General features: G+C 39.0%; 1 protein-coding gene across 3 annotated transcripts in view; it reads right to left on the bottom strand.

Annotated features, from left to right (window-relative positions):
* slc16a9b (solute carrier family 16 member 9b) overlaps positions 1–12,526 on the bottom strand; it is a 53,426-nt gene extending 40,900 nt beyond the window's left edge. The window contains exons 1-2 of one of the 3 annotated variants that reach the window (XM_028795395.2): positions 12,134–12,526; positions 7,116–7,336 (exon numbers count right to left, since the gene is read on the bottom strand). In XM_028795395.2, the coding sequence (XP_028651228.1) occupies positions 7,116–7,320 (205 nt within the window). In that variant the 5' untranslated portion in view covers positions 7,321–7,336; positions 12,134–12,526. Of the gene's footprint in view, positions 1–7,115; positions 7,337–10,635; positions 11,052–12,133 lie in introns of those variants that run through there. The other 2 variants (XM_051923144.1, XM_028795396.2) reach the window with 2 other exon arrangements.
* Between the last annotated feature and the right edge of the window lie 1,377 nt (positions 12,527–13,903).

Raw genomic sequence — 13,903 nt, 5'->3', positions numbered from 1 at the left:
AGTAGTCTCTAAATGTGTGCCATTATATTTTTATGGTCAATGATTTTATCTCCATTCGTGTTGGTGATTGCTTGGATTGTATTGCAAACTTCTTGCTTGTGGATTTGTTGAGCTAAGAGCTTATTAGCTTTCTCTCCGTGTTCATATTAATGTTGTCTTGATTTAAAAATGAGTTCTTCAGTTTCTTTAGTTGTTAAGAGGTTGAGCTCTGAATGCAGAGCCTGCCTTTTCCTATGAAAGCCTCACTTGGACACCTGGCATTTTCTTGATCTATTCTAGTAATCTCGCTGGTTAGCTCTGATACCTTCTTGGTTTCCAATTTATTTCTGTGGGAAAAGATATGAAATAATCTGTCCTTTTAAGAAAGCCGTTAGAGCTTCCCCAGAGTATTCCTGCAGAAACCTCTGAGGATGTATTTGTCTCTAGAAAGAAACTGATTTGTTTTGATATAAATTCTGTACAGTTCTCATCTGCTAATAGGAAGTGGGTTAAGACGCCATCTGCGAGATGAGTTATGTGGGGCATAATGATTTTAGCTCCAAGATCAGAGGGGCATGGTCGGAAACAACAATAGCGTCATACTTGCAAGATTTAATCGTAGGCAAGAAATTATTATCTATAAAGAAATAATCAATTCTTGAGTAGCAATGATGCACTGGTGAGTAGAAGGAATATGTTCTTGAGTTTGTGTTTAGAAACCTCCAAGGGACTGATATGTTGTGGTCACTTAAAAACTGTGTAATTGTCTTTGCAGTGTTAGATGTCACCACCCCTATGACAGGAGACCTATTTAAGAGTGGATTTAAAACACAATTAAAGTCCCCAGCCATTATACTTTTATGAGTGTTCAGATTGGGAATGGATGTAAATACATTTTGCATGAATTCCCTATCATCGACATTAGATGCATAAACATTTATCAAAATCACTTTACAGTTAAATAAATTGCCCATGACAATCACATATCTCCCTTCTGGATCAGATACTACATCTGATGCTACAAATGAGACTGTTCTATGTATTAGAATTCCCACACCTCTAGTTTTCTTTGTAAAGCTGGAATGGAACATTTGGCCAGTCCAGTCTTTTTGCAGTCAGAACTGATCCTTGCCTAGTAAGTGGGTCTCCTGTAAAAATACTATTTTAGCGTTTTAGACCTGTTAGGTAAGAGAATACTTTATTTCTTTTTAATTCGTGATTCAGGCCTTTAACATTCCAGCTCACAAAGTTAACTGCCCCATCATGGAGACATTGATTCTGAATTTTGATGTCATTTTGTGGTCTTAACTGGAAGTGAGACAGCTTTAACCTTAATTTCCAATTTTTTCCACGAGTTATTGCCATGCAGCCTATTGTTATGTTGGTAATTATAATTTAAAGGGTTAAAATGATAGATTAGATATAGCTTGTTCTCTTCTTCTCCCCCCCTCGCCTCCCCCCCCCCCCCTTATCCCCCATCCCATTTTGCCTCCCCACGTGAGGCTGGACCCCACTTCACAAAGTCCCCACTCCTCTGACATACCTAGAGACAGAGCACATCCAATACAAAACAAGCCCCCCAGCAGCGGCGTTTGAGGATTAAAAAGTAAAGATATCTATTGCCGATAAACTCTAAATACAATATGCATAAAATACAATCTTCAACAGTCTTGAAATATTAAGATAATAAACCCAGGGAATGGTGTTAAAAAGTGGGCCCTGGATAAGCATAGTAAACCCTAATGCAATAATAACAATAGCAATGAACCAAGGGTATGATGTTAAACAGTCTCCTTTAGAATAGTAAAAAGAAAAAAAACCAAAAAAAAAACAAACTACTTTAATTTCTTCCACACATACGCATATGATTGTAATTAAAACATAAACAGAAAAACAGAAAAAAGGATGTATAATTATGGTACCCATATAGTTGCAAGCAGATCAGACAGCAGGTAATATCTTCTTGCCATGCCATGACAGGATGCAACTCACTATTGTATTTCAAAAAAGTGTCGGGATCAGCTTTCTTAGCTCCTTTTCTGCTTCCTCCTTGGTCGAGAAGATGTGATATTTGCCTTGAATATCCACTTTCAGTTTGGCAGGATACAAGAGGCTGTATCTGATAACGGCTTTCCGTAACCGCTGTTTAATGTTGTAAAAAGTGGCATGTTTAGCAGCTGTTGAGGGTGAGAAATCAGGGAAAATACGAATGTGGTTATTTTCAGATATAATCTCTTGTTTCTGTCTGAGAAGTGACATTACATAATTAAAAATAAAATTGGTTAATTTTAGTAATCTCTCGAAGCGAACAATCGAGTCCTAGGTTTAGAGGTATTTGATCTATGTATGCGATAAGCTGACGTTATCTCAGTATCTCATTTAAAGTCCTCTCCAATTATTATTGAGAATAGTTCAGCTACGAGTTTCACTGGGTTTGGACTTTCACGATTCGCAGGTAGACCTTCGATTCTAGTATTATTCCTTCTGCATCCATCTTTCAGAGCCACAAGTCTGTCTCAGAGTTTTTTGCATTCGGAATTCACAGCTGTAGCTTTTCCATCGGCAGTAGATGCCAACTGTTCAGCTGTTTCAATTCGAGTCATGAATGTTTGCTTAATGTCTTCCAGCTGATCAGCAAGTGCTCTCAGTTTGGATGCATTATCCTGAATGTGTTCCTCAATTTTCCCCAGCATACCTTTAAAGGCTGCATCAAAGCGATTATATATATGTTTTTCCAGGTCTTTATTATCCTGCTGCAGCTCTTGCAGCTCCAGCTGCAGCTTCTCATTTGTCTTCTCGCTTTCTTTCTTTATATTTTTCTGAATGTCTTTCTTGAGCTCATTTATGGCCGTGGCCACTGTCGCGATCATTACCTTCAGTTCGGACAGATTGTTTCAGCTTTCGTGCTCAGCAGGTGAAGTGGCAATCCCCGTTACAGTCAATGCTTCTGGCTCGTGAGGAGTAGATGAAAGCGCAGACTGCAAAGCCATCTCCAGTTTCAAGTGATCTTCTGGAATCGGCGAGCTATCGTGACCTGCATCACTTGCACCTTCGCTCCCATTTTCGATCTCGACTGGATATGACGCAGTGGAGCAGGGTCCTGGGAAGTCTGTGCTTTCGCCTGCCTGTTCCAGGTCAGTCTCTGAAAGGCCGTACCTTGCACTTGGACTTGATGTCTGTCTAGACTTGGATGTAGTTTTAGGTTTCTTTTCCGTTTCTTTCTGACCCCCTTTTCTGTTACTCATGTTTATATACTGCAGTAGAAACTTCTCGGGTTGGGTAAATACAAGACACCTCGGGATAATAAGAAATAGAGAAAAAATAAAGCCGCTGCTAACAGAGCTCCGCTTCAGATGTCCATCTCCTGTAACGGACGATGACACTTATTTCAAATCAAACATCTGGAGATTCATAGTAACAGTATAGAGCAGTAGCTCTTAACCGTGGGCACATATACCACCAGGGGTATGAGACAATTTTCTGAGAGTATGAGGCATTGTTCTAAACACGTTTAAAAAAAAAAAAAAAAAAAATATATATATATATATATATATATATATATATATATATATATATATATATATATATATATATATATATATATATTTAATTTGCAACAAAAATTAACTTATAAGCCCTATTTCATAACTGATCAACTAAATAATACTGATTACTGTATATAACTCGCTATGTCTTCTCTGTGAAGGTAATAGGGATGCACCCACCCACCCTGCACCAATACAGTTTTGACTGGCAAAACTTCTCACAAGTGGGAAAGCAACAGCTCCGATGCCATGCACTTTGATGACTTCTTCAGTTTTTCTACCTTCAAGGTCCTGAACTTGCCCTAAACAAAACACTAAATGTCATTTTTCAAGGTGGCATGAGAACACATTCAGAGTATACAAGGACTGCCATCATGTTTTTGTAACTGCCATGATGAAGCTGGTATGTTTTATTACTCTGGTAAAACACAATAGCTTGAAAAATGGTTGAAGACATCAAATATTACAGTATAATATGCATGAACACAATACAGACTCATCCATGTATGAAGCACACACAGTCAAACCCAACCGAAGTATCTAATATCAACATGAAATCAGACTATTATTTAAAGTTGAACACACTGCCTAGTTTTCAACAAATACAGAAATTACAGACATTGCACAAACTACACATGAATGATGTACCTACTGTGAAAAAGACTATGCAGCACAAAGTATCCTCCTCCCTTATTTTATGTTCCCTCAAAGATGAATACACAGAAAACTTTCATGTCTGGTTAGGAATGATTTCTGCAGTTCCTAACAGACTGGGCTCTAGTTTATTAAGTTGCTCATTCACATTCAATGTAAAACTAACATGCTGGTAACTGAGACTTTTGAATTTTCTGTTGTGCCAAGTAACACTTATATCTAACTTCCACTAGGTGTTATGTTTTATTTTCTTCACCTCTTTCTTCCATAGTGTAAGGAGTATAAGAAAGTCATTACAAAAAAGCCGGAAAATAATTTCATCAGAACTGTACACTGTAGCACTACACATATGGAAATACTTTTTTTCCTTATTACTCACTAGATACAGTATACTGTCCATATAAATGATCCATCCATCCATTATCCAACCCGCTATATCCTAACTACAGGGTCACGGGGGTCTGCTGGAGCCAATCCCAGCCAACACAGGGTGCTAGGCAGGAAATGAACCTCGGGCAGGGCACCAGCCCACCGCAGGGCACACACACCCACACCAAGCACACACTAGGGACAATTTAGAATCGCCAATGCACTTAACCTGCATGTCTTTGGACTGTGGGAGGAAACCGGAGCACCCGGAGGAAACCCATGCAGACACGGGGAAAACATGCAAACTCCACGCAGGGAGAACCCGGGAAGCGAACCCGGGTCTCCTAACTGCGAGGCAGCAGCGCTACCCACTGTGCCACTGTGCCACCCCCATGTAGATGATATATAGAACAATTCTAAGTAGGCCACTTTTGCAGTCAGCTTCCTCAATTTTACAAAAACAGGCAATATTTACAGAAATATTTCACCTTACTTCAAACAGAATGGAGTTATTTTAGAACAGGTTACTGCATTTATCTTAATGTTTTTATTGTGGGTGTCAGCTCTCCTGTAACTCTGACTGGTTTCATGCAGCATTTGACATGAGTGAATATTCATGAATTTATTTCATGAAGAAAAATGTCACTCATTTACTATTTACTATCTGCCTGTCTGCTGACCATCCTTCATCTTGCTGCACATGCCAATACTGGACAGTGCTTCTGCATTCTTCCTCCAAAGCTATGGAATGATGCTGTTACACTGAAAAAGTGTTTAAGATACTGATTTTTGTAGTATTCTAGCTTCAGGTATAATTATGTAGTTGTTGTAATCACTTGTGCTTGCTTTGTATCTTGTTCTCTGTTGCTTTTGATGCTTTATTCTTGTATGTATTTAACTTGCTTTGTAAGTCACCTTGGATAAAAGCATCTTCTAAATAAATAATAATAATATTTAATAAAATGTTCTTGAAGGCGGCACGGTGGCGCAGTGGGTAGCGCTGCTGCCTCGCAGTTAGGAGACCCGGGTTCGCTTCCCGGGTCCTCCCTGCGTGGAGTTTGCATGTTCTCCCCGTGTCTGCGTGGGTTTCCTCCGGGTGCTCCGGTTTCCTCCCACAGTCCAAAGACATGCAGGTTAGTTGGATTGGCGATTCTAAATTGGCCCTAGTGTGTGCTTGGTGTGTGGGTGTGTTTGTGTGTGTCCTGCGGTGGGTTGGCACCCTGCCCGGGATTGGTTCCTGCCTTGTGCCCTGTGTTGGCTGGGATTGGCTCCAGCAGACCCCCGTGACCCTGTGTTCGGATTCAGCGGGTTGGATAATGGATGGATGGATGGAAAATGTTCTTGATGGACTAGATTCTTTATTTTTATCATATGCCAGTAATGCAAGGTCTACAATTTCAAAGCAATCCTTGATTATTTCTTTCACATCTCTAAAGTATGTAAAGAACTAAGAATTTTAAAAATGTGCTGCCTGCTGATAGGAATATTGGCATCCTTAAATCTGTCAAATTTCTGTATAATTAAATTGTAACATTAAGAACAATGTTCTTACCTTTTAACACACAGTTTGTATTACAAGGACAGCCATAGATATGGCTATTACAACAAATGTGAACGCTCTATAATGATAATAGAACTAGTAATATCACTATTATAAAGATTCGGTAAAGCTATACGAGGGGATGCATGTTGTCTAAATTAATCCTGCAATTAGTAAACATGTATCATTATGATACTGGAAAAAGTGTTCCCAGTCTAGTGTTACAAACTGTTGCAACACTTCCAAAATAATATGGCATTAATGTTGGTTACAAATTAAATCTTTTTTTTCTACAGTCATTCCATTTACTGAGGCATATGTTAAAATCAGACCCATTGTGACTTGGGCTTCATTCATACTGCAGCTTAATTCTGATCTTTTGTTTTAACAATCTTTTTAGAGAAGTGTGAACAGCAAAAAACACATCAAATCAGAACTTTTCAGATCAAATATACACCACTTTCAGATGTAGTAGTAAATCCGATATAGATATAATGCAATTTGAATCTGACCTGTGCTTGAACGCTTGAATTGGAATTTCTTGGAAATTTACACTCCTTACCTAATTTTACGTCATTTAGGTGAAGGTCATCATATCTCCAAATTGAAAATCAAGATATATTACGGTAGTGACTAAAAGGCGGACTTAATAAGCATTTGGGGTAACTGCCAATGCAGCTTAATTGCTACATGTTTTCTGACAGAAATGGTGCACTTCATACTAATGTTGTCGTTCTAAATGACCAAATGTCCCCCTCCACGTTCCAAAATTCTTAAATCACTGTTTTGATTCAAAACTCTTCACATCTTGCCCCAACTAGTTCTGGCTCCTCTGTCATGCCCAAAGGTTTCTAGGAACAGACACGATAGTGAAAGCTGTGCTCAAAGCAACAGCTTTCGATTTTGTTTCCTGTTTCTTTTCCTTGCCATCATAATCTGATGCAGACATTCTGAACTGAAAACAAGTTCAAGGATAGAGAGAGGAGAATTTTTCAATGCCAAACAACATACTAAACAAATCCTCTTACTTGCAATTAAGCCGGTCCCTGAAACAAGTGAGCCCACCCATGCAGTTTTTCCTTTACTTTCTCCAAAAGCTTCTAGCCACTCTGGGTAGAGCACTCCAACAGCATGTGGGGAACCATAAGCCAGGAACTGGCTGATGAATGACACCACTATGATGACCCAACCCCAGCCTCCATCCAGAGCCTCCTCTTTTCCTGGAGGTGCCATCTTCAAAGCATGATCCCTACAAAATAAAAAATAAACAGTTATGCTTTAATTTGCAATAAGAAAAAAAAAAAAAACATACAAACTTAGCTTTATAATTTATTTGGTTGTTCACTCCGGCTATTCACTGCAAGGTGAAAGTGGAAAGCTAGAATTTTATATGATATGATTCAACAAATCTTTTTCCACAAATTTTCCTTTTTTCTTAGCACAACTGCTGTAGGTGATTAAGAATATGGAGTTCGAAGATTATCATGGTCTGATGGTTTTATAATCAATAAACCTAATCAAAAAATGATTAAATGATAACAATACAACCAAGACTGAATACTATACACTGCTTTAAAAAAAGGTGGTCATGCATGTTCAAAAATTCAGCTTGTAAACATTTCAGAAATGTGCAAATAATGACAGAAATATGACCAAAATAAAAAAAAATCAAACTACATACATGATAAAGAACCAGACAACAGGAAAAGGGAAAAAACTGAAAAACCTACTGCTAAGTTTTGAGATAATCTGAAGTTGAAGACTGCAACAATCAATCCTGTTTGCTAGTATACTCCGTCACCACATTTCCTCAGGTACAATCCTGTAACTCCTGACTGGCACTAAGTAAAGCTGAGAGTCTCTTTTAAAGATCTACAAGTAACGCCCTGGAGGCTGGGTCCACACTTGGTGCCAACCTATTAACAAAGGCATTAGTCTCGTTAACACCAACCATTGCCTCCAGACAGAATATTGTTTCACAATAGGTTTTTCCTAACTGAAAGTGTTCTGCTGTGTATTGTATAATAAATTTGGAAAATGAATATAATGTGAGTTATTTTTTAGAAGCATACTGCTTCTGAACCAATCACTGTAAAATACTGAAGAATGGGGACTTCACCTTTAACTGCATTTAGCATTTGCTTTAAATGTCCGAATACAATAACTACCTGAAATCCTCACACTATAAAGAAACCCAACAAAACAGTGATAATCATTGAACAGATTACACTGTTTGCAATGATATATTTTGACACACCTCCTAGCAAGCTAACACTCTTATTTTAGAGAAATCAGTTATTTGTCACCTAAATACATACAGCAGATGTAAAGGAGATGATAGAGAGATTATAAAATTCAGCATTTGTTGTAAACATCAGATTTATTTCTAACATGAAAAGTGGTAAGCACTGTCCATAAAACATTTGGTTAGGAAAATGAGTATCACTCTACATTCTGTTCACATATTTAAATTTCCAAACTCACTTAACCCATTTAATCCAATTCAGGTTTGCAGAAACCAAAGTAACATCTGGACATCAGGCATGGACTTATCCCAGATTTGGTGTCAGTCCATCACAGGGCACATTTTTGCAGAGTGGGCCAGCCTAACATACTTCTTTCGGATAGCATTATGTTCTCACACCATCTTAATACAATTCAGGGTCCCAGGGCCATAGCTTATCCCACCTGCATTGGTTCTTTTGCAGCACCCAGCCTGCACACCAAGAGTAATAAGGGCTAGGATTCCACCCATCTCTCCTCAAGTTACATTACACTTTTTCAGGAACAAGGAAATCTGTACTAATCAATACTTATTTCTGGAAATCACTTTCATAATAGTAGCTGAAGCTTTCACAACCCAGTAGCCTACAGTACTTCAATGTGATTATATAATGATAAAGAATCAAATGAAAAAAAATGCATGTACAAAAAATCTTTTTATTTTACATAGCATCTATTCAAATCGTAGACTAATCTCCATGGTGGTGCAAATTTTCTCTAAACACCTTAATTTCTTCCCTTTCCAAAAAGATGAATAAGGTAAGCTTAACAGCCCTATATTGCTAGTGGGTGTGCGAGTGAGAATGGGTCCAGCAATGGGCCGACATATTGTTCAGGTATGGCTCATGGTCTGATCCAAATGCTATCCTGAACTGGACTCAAGCAGGTCTAGAAATGGAGAGATACATGGGTACTCTCTATGTTTTTAAAATGAACAGCATCCCATGAGGCTGTACAAGAGAAGAGGTGTAGTATGACAGTTGACATACTGTATATGCCCAGACGGAACACAGGCAACTTAGAAACTTAAACTCCAAAGCCTTGGCCACCCTTCTGTACTACCGGCACTTATTCACAAATGCTTTCTTAACAAACTAATGTCAAAATGTCTGATACGTTGTTAATTATCAAATGGCATATTCTGCTTCAGAGTGGACTATTCTGTATTAAGACGAATAAATCAGAAACTGAGGAGAATTGAAGGTGGAACCTCATCCACACATCTTCTAACCTGCTAATCATTTCAGGGTCACAATTGCCAAATCCTTGAAGCACATGGTACCAGTCATTTGAGAACCACACAAGATCATTTAACCTTACCTGCAAAGCTTTGGGATGTGGTAGGAATATCCTATCGAACATGGAGAGAAAAAGCAAAACTCCAAACAGGCAGTGGGCTTAAAGCCAATATGGGCTAACAGCACTAACGACTTTACCGCCTACCCATTGGGGCCCGATCACTAAATTCTATATAATTTTTTTTGTCTACCTGAGTACATATAAACATTTTAAAGCGATCTTAGAAAATAAATGTGACTAGCATTTGAACGGCTGCAAATATTTAGCCGCCACTCTGCCCTGCCACAAAGCCCTGCAGCATCCCCCAAGGAATGTATTTTTTGTATTTATTCATACTTTTTCTTGGAACATCCTCATAAAGCACACGTCGGACTGAAGCCCATTTTTCTCTTCATATAATCTTCATATAAAAATAGGTCCATGCGAACCGGTTTGAAACTGGACACAGCAGCTCGCCAACCTGACAAAAAATATCCGCTGGTCAACAAAAGAGGTCTAATCAAAGCGCTAAGGACTAACAAAGAAACGAACGTCGCCAGAAAATGATAGCGGCTGCATAGCCCCAACTTCACAAAACGACTACAGAAACGCGAAATTACAGTAACATCTGTCGTGCAGTAAACATTCCGTGCCATTCTTGTAACATAACCGTTCTCTTTTCGCTGCAAGCTGTCGCCGACTTTGGAACGCCGTTAACGGTAAAATATCCGTTTATCTCATCGCCGTTAACGGTAGTAATTCTTAACACAGAGTTAGAATACTTGCACTCAACTTTTCCACGGTGGTTTGTCCCCTGACTCTGCGCACAGGGCATTCCGCCCGCTGTGATTAAATCCGTTTCAGTTCCAGTCCAAACCGGTTACTACAATTAGACGAGGTGCACTTGTTTATTAAGGGGGCACTGCGTGGAGAAAGAAGATTAGCCTGGCACAGCGAACGTGACAACGGCGGAAAATTAGCCCTTACCTTTCGCACTGGTCTTCCGGACAGTAAACACAAGAGATAACTCAAAGAAGTCGCCGAAGTGCGTGGAGTCGCACATTCCCGTCCATCACTAAATACACAAGAAGAGTGTGGCAACCTGCGCATGACGTCATGCGGCAGGAGGCGAAAGATGATCTCCGGCTTTGGCAGAGTCTCGCGTTTTACTAATGTCTTTCGTAGAGCTGACAACACATTAGCGTCCTAGCAGCCGCTTCCTTTAAACTGCTGGGGGGAAATCTAGAGATAAAATTGACACCATGCCATTTCCTAAGCCGGCTTGATTCTGAGCAGTGCCACGGCGTTAGCCGCAAGGCAGGAACAATCCCTGGACAGAACGCCAGCCCTTCGCAGGGTAAACACTCACCCTGCCAGTTTAGCGTCAGCAATCCATCAGGTTAAATGTAACTTGTACTATCATGAATGAATGAAGCCGCCATATACTCATATACGGTATCTGTTTACAGAGAAAAGTATGGAAAATAAAGCAACAGCCTTACAAAAATGTCTCCTGTGATGGTGAACTGATCCAGACACACAAAGTGGTTTGGATTCAGAATTCCTTTGGGTCGAAGCAAACTTAACAGCCGATTGCACAAAGCTCTCCTTGGTGAAATACAGTGGCATATATATGCTGTACTCTGATGTCATATACGTAGCTGTCTAAATGATAGTTAATCAGTAACTAGGCAGAACTACTCTCCAGAGGTTTTATTCCAGTCCCCACCCCCTTATATCCAGTTGTCTTGTTTAGCATTGGAAGATAGCAGTATCTGCTGTGTTATCAGCAATGACCAGTCTTATTTTGGAGGGTTCATTTTAATTCTTTTTCTTCAGATTTAATCAGGTGAAATAAAATGAATGACCTAAAGTGGTGAAAAGGTAAGTAGTAAACTGCCAGAGGTTTAATTGAAAGTTTAGGTTAGCAAAAACTGTAGGATACTGGGATATCGTTGGGTTATCTTACTCATTAATAGTGTTGATCTGCTAAAATCTCCAGAGCATTTTTTTGCAGTGAATATGCTGTGTTTGCTTTTAACCTTGTTTACCGAATATTTTCCGGGAAATCTGCCATATAGCTGGCTTTGGCATACCCTATGATGCTTTATGAGGCCAGTGTGATGTCACAGAGCTGCAGCAGCCATGTGCACAACTTTCATGCATGACGTTCATGTGGCCTTAGCTGGGTTGCAAGCACAAGAGGGGGAAAAATGTAATTTTAGCTACTGAGTTGTGCTAACCCCAAACAGAGTGTAATTGCAGTATGTAGAACCTACTGTATAAGGTCAGGCGCTTAACGTCCCAGCATCACAAATATACCCATTGCATACCTGGTTACACTATGACTATGGTTAGGTTTAGGGAAAAAGACAGGATTCCCATAGGCTCCATTCACAATGCTACATTATGAGCTCTTTGTTTTTTGTCCTTGCTGTGTGAGCTCAGATGAAGTGATGACAAAGAATGAAAATCCTCTACTTACAGCTTTGCTCTTGCTAACAAGTTGCATCCAGACCAAGAAAATAAAACTTCATGATTTCTAGTAGCGTTTTAAACTCCTCACGCCTGTTGCCCAGACTTGAACATTCCTGGTCTGGTAAGGGAGCTCTTCTTTCTTTCTTGCATGCAAACTACAATTTCTTCCAGGTTATCGTTAGCTCGCGATCACGATGCCGAAACCCCAATCCGTTTTGCAAATCAGTTCACTAAACCATTCAAAAAACCCTGCGTCTCCTTCTTTTGTTAACTATTCCTCTTCTCGTTCTTTTACATTCACATTCAGCTCACAAAGAAAAAAACGACCCAGCGCCCTGTCTCCACGCCGGCTCGGCACGCATCCTCTTCACGAGCCCCTCCTGCTATCTTTTTTAATTTCTTTTCCTTTCACGACTTCCTTTTCTGCCTTATCAACTAGCCGATCTTAAGCATAACTGCCTTGAGAAGCAGAAATTAGTCTTCTAATAGACATTTCCCCCGTTTTAACAGTATACCAGTTTCCTTTGAGATGATGCAAATATAAATCAAGAAAAATGAATTAACTATATGTAAAATAATATTTAAACAAACACTTGTTTTCATAACAAAGTTTCGAATCATCTTCTAGGGTGCTACACATGTTTAGTATTATGATTTTCAAACAGGAAAGCAGAAGTAGAAGTAGCGCTGTCACATGTACAGGCTACAATGGTAAATACCAAAAAACTTGGACAGGTCACCACTCTCTGGTGTCATTATAAACAAGAATGTACTAACTACATAACTTCACTGTATTGAATAAAGACATAAATCAGCATACCTGATGTACCCCTTACCTCTGATTGTACTTGTTTGTTATGTTCCCAGGCCATCAGACCTTATAGAAAACACCCTAAAAACTACCAGAATAGCTATTAGAATTTAATATAAAAACAATGCTGTATATGCCCCTCTCTAGGAGATGAGTGGAAGAAGAAGAAATCTGAAACACAGATGAAGGAGGTTATCACTTGCTGTCAAAGAACATGCCCTTTCCTGTTTATTAGAGTGTGTCTGCATTATAAGAACTAAAAAGACACTCCTTGGAAAATATTAAAACATCTGCATGTATTTTTACATTTTCATGTAGAAATTTTCACAAAAACCGTATAAGATTAAGTCCAATGAAACAGACGTTAAGGACCACACTAATCCAAGACTGAAATTGTCCACAGGTAATTTATAATGTGACTTAAAAGGCATATTTAAAAACACTGAGGGATATGAACAATGAAGGCTTTTTCAATTATGGCCTTCATTACTTTTGGGTGCGTGACTTCTTTCCACAAAACCGCTGTATTATGAGTATAGAACTAATAAAAACAAGGAAGAGTCATTTTATTGTAGTCTCATTTCATGATTCATGTGATTTTTTTAAGGGCACAGATCAGCTGTTTTGAATTTTAAGGGTAGAACCATTAACAGAGATACTTTCATTCTCAGGGGTGACAACATTTAAATAAGGACGAGTCCATGAAGTACTTGTCTAGATGTGTGTAGATTGGTTTAGCTAATAGCAAACTACTGTATGTAACTGGACACACATTAATGTATGATTCTTCAAGGCATTCCATTTAATTGCTTTGCCCGTCTGTCCTTTAGCTTCTTGTGTAGTTAGGTGTGAGTATTATCTATAGGTGATTATCAGATGAACAGCCAGTTAGGTTTGTTCCTCTTTTTAAGAGTGGTTTGTGTTTTCTAAATACCAACTAGAGTACACCTGGTCAGTCTCACTTTG

The sequence above is a fragment of the Erpetoichthys calabaricus genome, chromosome 2, assembly GCF_900747795.2.
Source record: "Erpetoichthys calabaricus chromosome 2, fErpCal1.3, whole genome shotgun sequence".
Lineage (NCBI taxonomy): Eukaryota > Metazoa > Chordata > Cladistia > Polypteriformes > Polypteridae > Erpetoichthys > Erpetoichthys calabaricus.
The sequence above is the reverse complement of the archived record's forward strand: the minus strand, read 5'-3'. Positions and strand labels throughout refer to the sequence as shown.